This window comes from Lutra lutra, chromosome 12 (genome assembly GCF_902655055.1).
Source record: "Lutra lutra chromosome 12, mLutLut1.2, whole genome shotgun sequence".
NCBI classification, from domain to species: Eukaryota; Metazoa; Chordata; class Mammalia; order Carnivora; family Mustelidae; genus Lutra; species Lutra lutra.
In genome coordinates, this window is record NC_062289.1 from 81969775 (window position 1) to 81984159 (window position 14385).

Genomic DNA, 14385 nt, shown 5'->3' on the forward strand with positions numbered 1-14385 from the left:
GTGTGTACCCTCAGGCCTGGGGAAAGCCTGCAGGGGCCATGCTCTGTCCTCCTGTGTTCCAAGGACGAGGAGGAAGTGGAGGTGGCCAGTGGGAAATCCTCCGTCCCCGGGAGAGCGTGGGGGCTCATCTGTAGCCTGTTACTCTGCAGATCTGATTTCACAAGCCAAGCCCCCAGGTTTCCACCCACTGCCCCAAATGAGGTCTTCAGAGCCCGCGTAGTAGGGGAACATATTGTGACAGACCAAGTAACTGCCTCATCCTGGGAGCAAGGGGCAGCATTTGCCAAGATGCCAAAGGTGATGCTGGCAGTGTCGAGAAGGACACATGCGCCAATGGAGGAACTGTGGGGGCTGAGCAGCTCCTAGGTTTTTCTTATGTCTCCATAGCTCTGCCTGTCCTGGTCCTCAGTACCCACGTCCCTACCCCAAATACATACACGAATGAGTCATTCACAAAGAAAGACCAGAAGGGAGACCGAAGCTGGGGGCCAGCATCCTCCATGTCAGCGCTGAGTCCAAGATGGTGTGAACCTGGCCAGGGACGTGGGTGCCACGAGCCCTCCTTCTGAGACATCCTGGATAAGTGTCCCCCGGCTGAGAAAGCAAATAAGAAGCTTTCCAAGGTGAAAGCTGTTGGTAACTTTCAAGAAACATTGTCTTTTGGTTTCCATTTATTGCTCTATCAGAGGTATTAAAAAATCTCTGGCTAAGAAGAAAAAAAAAATAGATACCAATATAGTGAAACATACAGGGGCTAAAATTGAAAAGGGGCTGTGTGCGTAAAATAAAGAAACCACGGAAGAAGGTTTAAATGTTTATTTTCATGTTAAAAATGATGAGTTACCCTGTGGTTAGAATATACTTTATGCTGGGAAATGTAGTCACTTTATTTCTGAAGTATTTCTGGGGGGGGGGGGGAGAGGAAAAAAAAATCCAAAAGTAATGAAGCGTAAGATCAAAATATTCTGGCAGATTCCATCAGTGATGCCGCCAATGAGCCGAGCCCTGTCCAGGCCGCGTTCCTACCCGGTGTTTTCCCTACCATGGGTTCAGATATTTCGGAGTGGGAGGGCTGTACATTTAAAAGCTACAGTGTTGCATGCTTCTGCTGTAAAATGTATCTATTCCAGCATACTTCTCGGTGAGTCATATTGTGTATCTCACATACAAAAATATCTGCCAGCCGCGTCCTCCCGTAACCTCCACCACCCGGCCTGTCCCTCCACATCACAGGGGATACGCGGTACATCACACGTCTAGAATTTCGATGGAGGAGAGGGTTGCTAGGTCTATAAACTATCGTGTCACTTACAGAGACGAGGATGGAGAGTTGAAGCCGTTTTTGAGATGATTCGAGAAAAGACAATGGTCCCAGAGACGCGTAGGAAGCAGGTGCAATCACTCTGTGTGGTCGTTGATGGTGGGTTGGTTGGTTCTCTGACACAGAGCCTCGACTGGGCCCAGCACCCCAAGCTTGGGAGGGTGCCTTTCCAAATTGCTGAAGAAAGGGTGCAAAGGCTCAAAATACACAGAGGCCGACTTCCTAAAACTTAGAAATGAACAATGTACAAAGTGCTTATCTACGGATGGGGCAAACGGGACAAGAAGTAATCTATGTTCTCCCTGCGCTAACATGTACACACGCACACCCTCTGCCTGGAGTTGAAGTCTGGGAGCTGACCCTGGTCAGGGTGCAACACAGAAGAGCCGGGGGGTCAGTCAGTCCTCTGTCGGTACACACCGTCGGCCAGAGGCTTGCCGGGGGCGCTCCTCTGGGACACTGGCAGGCTCTTCTGGCTTTCCCGCAGAGGCGACACGGTGCATTTAAGCTTCACTTCTGTCATGTGGCAGCTGCTCCTGGATCCCAGGGCGCGGCCCGGGAGGCCGTACATCTGGCAGCTCGGAACACTGGTCTCACACATAGCCCCCTTCTAGGTGGCCTGGTCCCCGTGGGCATCTGAGCCATCTTCCATGGGACCCTCACAGCTCCCAGCCTGCGGCCCCCGAGAAGGCTGGCTGGCACTGGCCTGGGGGGCAGGGGGAGAGGAAGGGGACTGATCCCTGCTGTTCTAAGGTGACAAATCACACTGATCAATGGGCTATTCCAGCTGTGAGAAACCTGGAAACTCCAGGTGCGTGCAGGCCCCCAGGGAATGGATTTCAAGGTTTCCTAAGTGACATCTTTTCCCCCGTTCTAGTTTAGATATTGAAGGGCGTAGTTCCTATTCGTTTTAAGTGATCTGGTTGGAAAACAAGCAATCTTCCTTGACTATTGGTGAGCGGGAAACATTTAGGACAGAAAGAACCTCACCGAAATCCTGGGGAGCTGGGACAAAGCCCACAGCAAGTCGGGGAGCAGCCCACAGTGCCGTTCTACTAAATACTATATTCTCTGTTCACACACGTGCACACGTGTGTGCATCCAAGTGAGTGTGTAGCCCTGGGTAAAAGGGACCCCTGCCCCCGCCCAGGACCTTCCACATGACTCTCAAGGTGAAGTGAGTTTGAACGGCAGCGGCAGAGGGTACAGAGCCCAGATCACACCCGGGGGACTCCTGCTCACCCCTGGGAGGCATCTTCAGGGCAGCGGTCAGTTTCCCGGCGCCGAGAACGCGCTGGCACGTTCCCGCTTCTGACGCTGCCAGGTGTGCGCTCTGCTGCAGCAAGTGCTCCGACCCCAGGAAGGGCTCTGATGAGCAAGCTTCTCAGTAACGCTCCCTTGTCCCTTCCCAGATCATCCGCCCTCGGCCACCCAGGGCCTCATTGTAGCAGCGGGGGCGGCCTGCCGAGCATGCGTGGGGGCACACACTCGTGTGTGCGCACGTGAGACTCATCCCCTCTATCCGCCACGCTCCCTCCGCTTCAGACACGGAGTTCCCGTTATTTCGGAATGCTGACGATCCAAAGGGAGAGAACGTGGAGAACGTGGCACAGTGAGCAGGCCTAGTTTGGAGAGCTACGTGGCATTAGCGTGAGAACTCCCTGGTGCCCTCCGTGGGGGACCCGAGCTCCCTCCGCACCCAACCCTCGGTGAGCTGCCCAGCCTCCTCTGGGGGCTTCAGCCTTTTCTCTGCAAACTCGCTCCGAAGCCAACGCCTGGGTCTCCTGGCTTCTTGCATCCATCGGATCGGAAGATTCTGGAAACTTCACCGGCTTCAGCCCTTAGCCCCCATTAGAAACACAAGATCGGCTGGACGCGGGCCTCTAGAGATCAGGCCCACAGCGCTACTGATCTCCGCCCTGCCCCGTGGGCAAGAGACACAGGCAGGACGCTGTGGCCTCCGCATGGTGCACGAGGAGGCAGGGTCGGCGTGCTCCCCGGCGCACCGAGAGCTACAGGGCACCCCAGAGCCTCTTGTTCTGACGGCTCGCTCCTCCGCCGTCGCATGGAGTCAACCAGCCACTTCCTTGCCCCTCCGGCGGGTCTTCGCGACTCTGGCCTTTACTGGTCCAGGCCTCAGCCATGCAGATGGACCGGGAAAGCCCAGAATAGGTGGGCCAGCCCCCGCGCCCGTCTTCCCAGCTATGCCTGGGCATACAATGTTGCTCTGCTCTGCTAATCTTGAAATTCTTGCTCGGCTTGGAACCCTTCCTGCTCTTCTTTGAAAGACATTTTTTTAATTTGTGAATTATGCAGGGGGGTCAGGCTTTTTTTTTCCCCCTGTTGCCATTCTGACTTTCCAACAGCTAGGGTGTTTCTACCTACCTGCTTCTGAAGCTCTCCCACAGTCATCTACTTTATGAAACTTGGAAGCTGACCCCTTCCTTTCTCCATCAGTGCCCACCCTGCGCAGGCTTGAGCCCTGCTAGAGCCATGACTGATGATTTGGGGGGGGGGGGTCATTATATGGATGGATCTTTACATATTGCTAAGTTGAAACATCATTCTACTTATTTGCGTTTTTTTTCTTTCTTTCTTTTTTTTTTTTTTTTTTTTTTTTTTTGCTCTGGTAAAACAGAAGTGTAACCTGAACGTTGTTTCCTACACAATTTCCTTTCTGTGTCATAGTAATTTAAAATTTTGATTTCAGCTTGGAAAACAAATTGTGTTGACCGGAAAGCACCAGTATAAATACGACTCTCAGGGTCTTTCTGCCCTCAGAAATACACTCCAGGAGTCCCCCACAAATGTCCCACAAGCAGAAGATAAAAACAAATGCGGTTGACAAGTGGTCACCAAAGTTTGTAAGCGTCGTATAGAAAACTGTAAAGATGGCCCTCCCTCGCAGTATATTAATATTTTATGTAAAATCCCGTGTCCCAGTCTGATATACAAGGACGTTCCACAACAAAGAGAAGGGAGGACAGCGTGAGGATAAGCTTCTCAGACATTGCCCCTTCAGTAAGGGAAGTGGGCAACGGAGAGCACCTGACGTCCGGCCCAGACGTGGCGAACATCGGCGACTAAAACTCATGTGAAAATCAAACGTCTCCGAGAGAGGAGACCATGATTGCTTTTCTTCATGTTTCAAAAAGAATTCCAGAGGCCAAAGGAACCAGGTGCAGGTGCAAATGTGTATAAAAATAATGAGCAGCCTTGTAACAAATAAGGGCGGCTACATTCAGCATCTTTCACGAACGTCCAATCTCAGGCCAAGGGCAAGGAGTGTCCACTGTGCTTTAAAAGTTCTAGGAGTAGAAAAATCAACACCCAAGCCTTTTCGAATCCCACGCGGCCGTTTGTCGCGAGATGACTAACAATGTCTGTGGGGCCAGGTTTCGTGTGTTTGAACCGAGCTAGGAGCAGGCAGACACAACTGTCGTCTCAGAATTTCTCCAGGAGCTCCAGGTGGCTGCTTTCGAGACATTTCCCGGCTTACAACCCGGCTGCTGTTACTCTCCGGGCCTCTGACACCAGCTCAGAAAGGGATCCCCTCCCCCCAGACCGCCCCAAACGAAGCTTTGTTAAATCACCCCCTATTGCTGAACAAACTCGCTGCTCCACCGTTCCAAAAACAGAAGGCATAGAGGTGAATACAAACGTAAGAAAGGAGCTCACATGGGGTCCTGCAGCCTTTCCATGTAGTCTCTGAGGTCCCGGGGGCCCCCCAGCCCTGTGTCCTGACACACCCACTTGATGTTGTCCTCACTGTCAAACAGGATGGAGTTGGTGTACGGGCCGCCGTCCTCCGGGAGGATGGTGGTGTAGGACGTAAACTTGACTCGCTTCCGCTTTGGACCCGATGGATTCAGAGGCTCACTTTTCAGGTCCTTCTCATAGACATAGTCAGAGGGCCTGAGCAGTTGGCTGTGGAAGGTCTTCTGGGAACCGCCGTTGAGAAGGAAGTTCCTCTCCTCGAACTGCAGCCCCCTGTCTATCATGGTCGTGCACTCCTCCGACGGGAGGGTGATGTCCACGGGGTTCTCCAGAAGTTCCACCTCGTTCCCAAGCCAGACCCAGTCATGGGAATGGGGGATGTTGCCTTGCTCGCTCACGGCGAATCTTTTGTGTCTGTATTTCCAAGCAAATGCCACACAGTTGATCAAGAAGACCAAAATGGCCAGGCAGAAGACACAGAGCAGAGCGTACATGCCGATCTCCAAGTCAGTCAACCCCCTTGAGGTCACTGTCAGGTCACTGGGATTATTGGGTTCCGGTAATTTCCCTTGAGTGGGGAAGCTTGTGAAGGCGTCTGCGCCACCACTCTTGAGTGACTTCTTATCCTTTCCTTCCTGGGGAGACCATGGGGTTGTGCTTTTGTTGCTACGCTCCTCGTGGCCAACAGAGGCGCCATGTTGGAACCACTCCTGACCTGCTCTCTCCCGGTTCCCTTCACGCTCGATGGAATTACTGAGGTGGTCTTTGTATTCCCGACTGATGCCCTCAATGTCGTTGGTGCCTCCTTGGTGCTCATCAATATTTGGTTGAAATCTGACCTTGACCTTTCCTTTACCCACAGCAAGAACGCTCTTCCTCTTGGTCTTCTGACAGGGCTCACTAATCATCATTTCTAGTTTAATCAAGGGCCCTTGCCCTTCACCCTGTGCGACCACCACCGGCCATCTGGACTGAAGGTTTGCCTGGACAGACACCACCATTTCATCCAATGATGACACAGTAACTGAAAAATCCTTGGGGTCATAAATGTCTAAGGGAGTCACCGAACCATCACTGAACAAAATCCAAGAACTGACTATCGCTTCCTAAGAAAAATGAAACCAAAGCATTATGTTATGATCAGTTTCCTTCAAATTGCAAACAAATACAATTTCCTAGAGAATATTATTTAAATATAGAGACTGAGAAAAGTAAACTTCTATTCTTATGATCTTGACTGGTTCTTGGCATGTCTTGAACCGGCATCCAGAATGTACGACTGCCCCACTGACGTGAGGAGCAAATGATGATACACTTTAAGGAATGCATTAAAGTGCATATTAATTTATCGCGTGCCAGACAACAGAAGTTGACTCTGACCTTTCTAAAAAAACACTTTGAAAGATCAGGCCATTGATCTGAATCAAGATCAGGTTCATCAGGGCTACTGCTCCAGATAATATCATTTTGAATACCCTTTATTAGGAAGCCAGTGCCGAGGAAATGAAACACGTACCGGCAGAGGGGCCAGGGACATGATGCCTTCGGAGACGAGCTCACCAGAAAGGCACTGTGCCCAGATGCCTTGATGAACCTCGTTGCGAGGTCAAAGACAGAGGAGAGCTTTAGAGTCGGCAATGATTGTAAACAGTAGCAATTGGCTGCCCATCAGCCATGCTTGCTTGAGCAGCTGAAATGGAATTTCCAGGTATCAAAAAACACCTGCTTCGGCAGAATGACAGTATGGGATCCTTTGGTCATGGTCTAGCAGGGTGTGCCGAGCACAGATAAGGCTGTGGTAAAGTAAACGGTATATAGACCTGTGGTCGGTGGATAAGAGCAAACTGAGCCACATGTATCTAAGTCCCTGGTATTTTTCTCAAGAAGAGACAGGGTGACCCTGACCAGAAACACAAAGAAGCTTCAAGGGCCTCCCGTCCTAGCTACGAGTGCTCCACTAATCTCCGCAGACGTGAGAGGGAAGTGATCTCAAATGACCCGTACTCAAGGATTCTGGAATCCCACCTGCTGCGGGGCCTGGAGAATGTCCTGGGCTGACACCGCCGAGATGATGGCTCTCTTGTCCGCTCTGTGAGGCTGCAGGGCAAGGGACAAGCCGGCCACCAGCTGCACACCCAGGTCTGCGATGGTGACGCGGTCATCCAGCACGATCACCGTCTTCTCGGCCAGGATGGAGTCGGACAGCGGCGAGAGCACCTTCGAAGGAAGCAAGAAAGCTCCAGGGTCTGCCGCACACAAGGGTCAGGACCGCCAGCGCGTTCCCTCAGCTCTCTGCTGGAGGAGGGCACCTGCGGGGACCGTGTGGGCCCACAGTATGCTGCAGGTCACTGACACACTTGCCAACGGGAGGAGTATGACAAGTACTGGTCCATTGCCTTTCCTCTGGTTCAGGCCACAAGAATACTAATGTATTTCCCAAGAAGACCCCAATTTAACTGCGAGGCAATACCTAGATTGCCCGCCTTGGCCCCAGGCACTCAGATAGCAACGTTTCCCAGACACTAACAGTTAGAGGTGGAAATGGCAAAATTGTGGGAAAGCGCCTACAGGGCACAGGGCTCTGCCACCTTCTCCTGCAGCCATCCTTCCAGGGGGCAGTGAGCCGTTCCCCACGGACAACAGTGATCACGGTGTGGGCTGCTGTGTCACCGCTGGAGAGACCATGTAAGCAAAGTGGGAGAGGGGTTTTTAAGGTCCTAAGAAGCCACAGCTTCTAATTGAACATCTAGTTTGCAACTAGGGGGAGTAACCAACAGAGAGGAACATCTAGTCGGCAGAATTTCTAGAACTACCCCCACCCCCAAGATGTCCTCACTAATCTCTCAAGCCTGGGAACGTGACGATGAGAAATCACTCTTGTGATGATGTTACGTTCACACAGCAGGTCTGCCTTATCACAGAGCTTATCCTGGATTCCCTGGGTGGGTCCAGTGGTGACGTCCCGTGAAGCTTATAAAAGCAGAGCCTTCCCCAGCTGGTGGCGGAAGGGAAAGTCACAGAGATTCCACGTGGGAGAGGGACTTGACCCAGCCGTTACATGAGAAGTGACACGGGTGTCCTCTTGGAGCAGTGACTGAACCTAGCGGACAATCCAGGAGGAAGACCGCCCAGTCCCAGGCCCGCAAGGAAGTGCGTGGTGCCAACAGGCTGAACGAGCTGGGGAGGGAATCTCTCCCTGAGGCCCCCCCGTGAGCCCTGCCTGGCCGCCACCTTTGTCTCAGTCTTGTGATGCCCCCAGTGCGGAAGCCAGCCCCGCTCGTGTCGACTCCTGACCTAGAGACCGGAGTCAATAAATTGATTCTGCTTTCCGCTGCTCAGTTTGTGATAATGTGCTCCACAGAATAGAGAAGTCATGCAAAATAGGGCATGTTTAGTCCAGTGCCATCAAAATCAGCTTTGGTACCACCTAAAATAGGGCTTTGTTAACCATCAGTGGCAACGCCTTAAATTTTTTACTAAAGAACATGCTGCTGTCTTTCTGCCTAATTATTCCATTAAAACTGACCAGAGAAATCGTTTTACCATTATTCTAATAAAATACAGAGCATGTATCTGTGGATTTAAAAGTTATTTTTAGTACAAATATAGGCTATTTAAAAAAATTTTCTGTCCACTGTCCGAAGTGTAATATATAGGTAAGTGGTTAACCCTCAGGGCTGGGAAAACAAAACCAGCCCCCTCAGGCTGGACCAGCTTCTATCAGTGATGTGTGAGGAGTCAGTTATCATGCGGTAAAGGTCGGTTCTGCGGAGCATTTAATTTAGCTTTCACTGATGAAAGAACTTAGGTCCTATTTTTCCCCAACCCTCCCCCATATGCAAACATTGATTTACATTAGATTATTAACATCAGTGAATTCTCTTTGCGCTGCCTTCGAGTCTCTTGTGTGCACACGCCGCGCTCGTGTCCACACACCCACCCACTCGTTGGGGCAGGCCGGGGCAGGGCGTCGCCACGTACCTGCACGGTGGTTATGCCCGGCTCCCGGCCCACCAGGGTCCTGCCGCCCTGGAGCTGCGCGATCCTGGGCTCCTCCACCTTCATGAACTCGGCCACGAGGTCAGTGATGTCCAGCTGCCAGTCGGGGCCCAGCATGTAGCTCAGCTGGCCCACGTCGGGCGCCTCGGCCACGAACTGGGTGAGGACGCGCACCGTGGCATGCTGGTACTGCAGGGAGCACCCCTTGCCCCTCTTCTCGTCGTCCTCCTCGTCCTCGCTCTCTCGGGTGGGCCTGGGGCACAAACAAACCGGGTTGAACGCGGTGGCTGCTGAGGGGCTTGGCACACTGGTCTTCCAGATTGCACGGGACCCTACGGAATCCGCGACATGGTTTTTCTCCCACTGTCCCCTGTGTGCACGCTGCCACCTGCTCGAAGCACAGAAGGCAGCATCACCCCTGCCTTCAGGGCCCAGTGCTGCAGGACACGCCACCCCACGCAGGCAGAAACAGCCTCCCGTCCTGTGTTCTGGAAGTCTGCAGTTTGAAACTGTCCCCACTGCGGAGGCCATGAGGTCCCAGGTGGGAAGAGCTGCTGGGACCAGTTTCTACTCCTCCAGCCTGGGCACCCCCCCCTGCCCCGGGGAATGACTCCTGAGACCCCTGCCCCTCTGCTCCCTCCAGGTGTGCGTGACAGTCACCTTGGTCAAGGTGTGAGCAGGAGAAGCTGGCCCCTGGGGGACGGCAATATCGTCGTGACCCACTGGGGTGTGACAGTTTGGCACTGGCTCTGGGCTGGCTGAGGTTCTCTGCTCCGGACTGTCAGCGTGGCTTCCCCGAGCCCTCAGAGGTGGTGGGGGGGGGCGGGTTTCCCACCTTCCACCCCCAACCCTGCAGTGCTCAGCATAGAGTAGCTATGGGGTCCTGCAGGAATCAGGAACACCCTGGCCTGTGGGTCCTCGCCTGCCTCTGCCCTCCTCCCGCGGGCCCCAGACCCTCCTCTCGCCACCCTGTGCACAGCCCACCAGAGAAATCCTCATTTGCTTCACTATTCCAGAAACTCCCACTCCAGATGAACCTGTCCCATGTGCTTTGGGAGAGGACCTTGTTTGGTGACCAGTCGGCGACCATCGGGGGACAGGGTGGTGTCAGAAGCAACAGTGGGAGGGATTCACACGCATTGAGTCACACCTTCTATGTGCTGGGTCTGGCTGGACACGCTCACGTGACCATGAGAGCTGACACAGACGGACCGACACACCCATGTGACTCCTTTAATCTCCACCCCAGAGAGGGAGGGTGTTTCATTATCCTGATCTTACAGTGGGGAAACTGAGGCACGGAGAGGAGAGGCCATTTGGTCTGGACACACAGCTAGCCATCTAGAAGCAGGATCCACGCCCAGGCTGCCATGCCCCTCTGTTCCCTCTTCCTCTTTATAGCGAACTCTGTCCATCTTCAAAACAGCCCCCAAACTCGTTTCTATTTCCCCACGAAGACGCTGAGGCCCAGAGTGGTTGGTACGTGGTCTACACAGCCACAGAACAGTGAATTTACAGACTTCCATGTGACTTCTGAACCCACTTTCTTTAAAAGAGATCCTTCCGCCTCCCTGCAAGGCTCCATTGGGAAAATAATAGGAAAACTTTTCACCAGCACCCATAAAGGAGCATCCTGGGTTTCCCAAAGTCAGGGGCGAGTATCTCTTCGGGCAAGGTGAGAAGGTTTTGTGTGGCAAAGGGACAAAGGATCAAAACCTTGGAATGACATTTGGAAAAGTTATTCCCAGTTTACTTTCAGTCCTTCTGATTACACCACAGGGGATGAAGGTCTCTGGCATGGGGCGGGGGTTGGGAGGGCTCTGGCGCTTATCCCACACCTGCTAGTCAACCTACGAGAAACCATCTCACACGGACAAACAGCAGTATCTACACAGAATGTAACACTGACACTTTCTTTTCTTCGTGTTAACTTTTACCAGCTGGCCAGTTTTGACAGCGAGGTCAAATGTCCCTTAAATAAATGAATAACACTGAAAAGACAGCAATATTAAGACTATATTATGGGGAGGCAGTATCATAAATGTGGTGAGTGAATACATGAAGTCCTAGAAATACCATATTAATGAAATGGTCCTGTTCTTTTAGGACAGCATTCTATTATTAAAAAAAAAAAACAAACCAAACTTTAAATTTTGAATTAATTAGAAATTATCAGTAAGTTAGAAAACCACATACAGGGAGGCCCCCTATACTCTGCATCACTCCTAGAGTTAACGTCTCCCATAATCGCCGTCCAATGCCAGGATCCAGAAACGGACGCTGGTACAAACCCTGAGTATAACAAATTTCAGCAGTTCAACTGGGACACCTGTGTGTGTATGCATGTGTGCGTGCATGTGTATGTGCACTTGTGTGTGTGTTTCTATGCAATTCGGTCACCTGAGGATTCATGCAACCATCATGACAGTCAAAACACAGAACTTGTCTGTCCCCATGGGGGAGCCGGGGGCTCCTTCCTGAACCCATGGCGACCACCAGTCTGTTGCCCATTTTCCGCATCTTTGTAAAAGGGGCCATACAGGACGTAAGCTCAGAAAGTGCCGGCAACGGTGTGGAGTCACTCAGTGACTCATCCGTTGTTGCTGCGGGCGTGAAACAGGACAGGCTCTCTGGAGAACAGCTCAGGAGCGTCTTTTGAAACTAACTATGCCCCATTCACACAACCCAACAATTATGGTCTTGGGCACTTTTCCCAGAAGCCACGTGTGCACACGGAAACTTGTCCAGGAGTGTCGCAGCAGCTCTGTCCGTGAGAGGGCCCGGCTGGACACAGCAGGGGCACCCCCTCCCCCACGGACAGCTGATTCATCATGCAGAGAGAGGAAAAACCATGGATTACCACTCAGTGCTACGGTTACGGGAATTCTCCATATGGCCAAGAACAGCGGTGGATTCAGGGGATTTAGGCTGGATAAAAACACGTCCATTTTAAAAGGTTACGCGCTGTGCAGTACCGGCCTCGAGCTAGACAAAACTCTGTTTTCAAGGGGTCAAGTGATGGGTCAGGCCCACCTGGATAATCCCCACGTCTTAAGGCTGGTGGATTTAGAATTTTAATTACCCCCGTAAAATCCACTCCCAGAAGCACCAGATCAGGGTTTGAGTGAATAACCAGGAGATGGGAACCCTGCTGGGTGTCGTCTTTAGAATTCTGTCTGGTCCACAGTGTGTCACTTCAGACTCAGGACAACTCCCTTCAGTAAGAGCATCATCTCCATTGCTAGATGAGCAACAGAGAGGTTCATCAGCAGGCCCAGGGTCACACAGCTCTACGTGGGGAAGCCGGAGTAAAGTCATTCTAGACCCCTCAACTTCACCACCACGCCACGCTCCATGGATTTAGGCTGACACCTACAAGCAGGGACCTGAGAATGAATAACAGGGAGGAACAACGGGGAAATAGGGACTAAAAAAAATAACTATACCCCACACTAGGTGCTTCTTAGCAGTGCAACATGACCCTGAATTCCAGTAGCTACTCCCTGAGGAGGACACGACTCACAGCTCCGGGACGATTTCCCCGTCAGAAGCCTAATGAGTCCCCAAGTTAGATCCTTCGGAACCCCAGACCCACACCACTGTGTCTATGGCAGATGCTAACTCCCTGGGTCCTTGGCCCCTAAGGGCCATCTGCCTCCCCCTGTGCTCCGGGTCCCAGGGGCCTGAGACCACCCCCCCCAAGCTCCTCACCTCCTATTGGAGGCCACGGGGATCCTCCAGCCCTTGATCTGGCTCAGCTCCGTGTCTGAGATCTCAATCTGCAGGGGGAGTCTAGGCGCCCAGACAGTGACCTCGAGCTGGGAGGTGAAGTGCTGGTGCGTGAAGTTCACGGTCGTGTCCACTTTGCTCTTCATTTCCTTCCCATTCACAAAAATGGAGTCGCAGTGGTTGGAGACCTTCGGGAGAAGCAGAGTCCCGAGATGCATCAGCAGGAAAATGCGGGACACGGGGGGCAGTGAAAGTTCGTGAACTCTGATTTATTAGACACCAAGACAACCAGAAGAACATGACTCGAACAGAAGGTAATTTGTAGGCACTAATTAGTGACAAATACTGATAAATAGATTCCAGGAAAACCATTCCATATTACGAAATACTGACAAGCAAAACCATAAACATAATTTAATGGAGTTCTATAACCTTTGTTGCCTCTTTTGTGTGTTTTTTTCTTTACTTCACCTTTTTTATGTACTCAAACCACCACTAATCAAACCCCAGGTGCAACATATTTTCCTCCCACACCATATTTGAGGATGCCTAGAAGGTAGCCATATGTTGCTAAAAAAAAAAAAAAAAAAACACATTATTCAAGCCATAAGGAGGATCTTTTCTGAAAAACCAAGGAAGCTCTGCACTAGATTCACATCTTTGTCAGAAAATACTCGGGAAGTGTGGGAATGATTACTGGTGCCCCATTAAACTGGATCACTGAGGGAAGCTGCTGTCACGGGGTTTGGCTCCGCACTCGGGGGCTGCCCCGTCAACGCCTGTGTCTGCCGGCTCCTCGTCACACAATTCCAGCCTCCATCTCGCGTCACCCCTTCCGGATAAACCAGTAAAATGTGGGTGGCATCTCTCCAGGGCCATCAGGAAAGCATCGTTTAGGTACGGAGGTGGGGAGGGCGGAGGGGGCGAGCGTCACTTCCGGTGCCGAGGATGCACCAACCAACAGTTTGTCACAGAGTCACGACTGCGAGGGGCCCACGATGTGACCAAACTGGCTGAGGTCACCTGCTGCTTTTTGGGGTGCAAGCCACAAACGAGGACGTACTCTTGACCCTCTCTTCCTCACCGGCGTTGGTACCCACAGCCCAGGCCTCCCCTGCGAGCTCCAGATGCTCAGGTCCAGAGCAAGGTCAGAAGCGTCAACTTCCAAACTCCAAGAGCCAACCTCCTTATTGTTTGAGATAAATTCTCATCCCCACCCGTCCCGGCACTCACCCCAAGAAGAAGAGTCCTCGAGCATGAATGTGCCCCCAGAAGGAGAAGGAAGAGATGCACCCAGTTCACTTAGAGGGAAATTGAGGACCAGGAGGGGCATGAGCAGCCAGCTGCTGAGCCCTCCTCCGTGCCTGGCCATGTCCACCTGCCGTGTCCCCATGTCCTCAGACCCCTTTAGAACTGACCAAGGTCACTAATGGGAACATGGGCTGAAATCCCAGTGACAGTGACTGGGTAACCCCAGGCTCAGGGAGATGGAGGGCAACGGTGCGGGCTAGCTCCCCACGTGGGGACCCCTCCCATCCTGCAAGGAGGACTGAGCCCTCCAGGGACAGGGAGAAGAAACACAAGGAACCAAGCAAATCAGCTGTCTTCCGGGGCATGCC

The 14385-nt window shown here is 52.3% G+C and overlaps 1 protein-coding gene across 1 annotated transcript in view; it reads right to left on the minus strand.

Annotated features, from left to right (window-relative positions):
- Positions 1–3660: 3660 nt before the first annotated feature.
- The window catches only part of LOC125082442 (transmembrane protein 132B), a 354706-nt gene continuing 343981 nt past the window's right edge, over positions 3661–14385 (minus strand). The window contains exons 6-9 of the mRNA XM_047698108.1: positions 12749–12954; positions 9020–9290; positions 7064–7255; positions 3661–6144 (exon numbers count right to left, since the gene is read on the minus strand). Coding sequence (XP_047554064.1) covers positions 4996–6144; positions 7064–7255; positions 9020–9290; positions 12749–12954 — 1818 coding nt within the window. The 3' untranslated portion in view covers positions 3661–4995. The remainder of the gene's footprint in view (positions 6145–7063; positions 7256–9019; positions 9291–12748; positions 12955–14385) is intronic.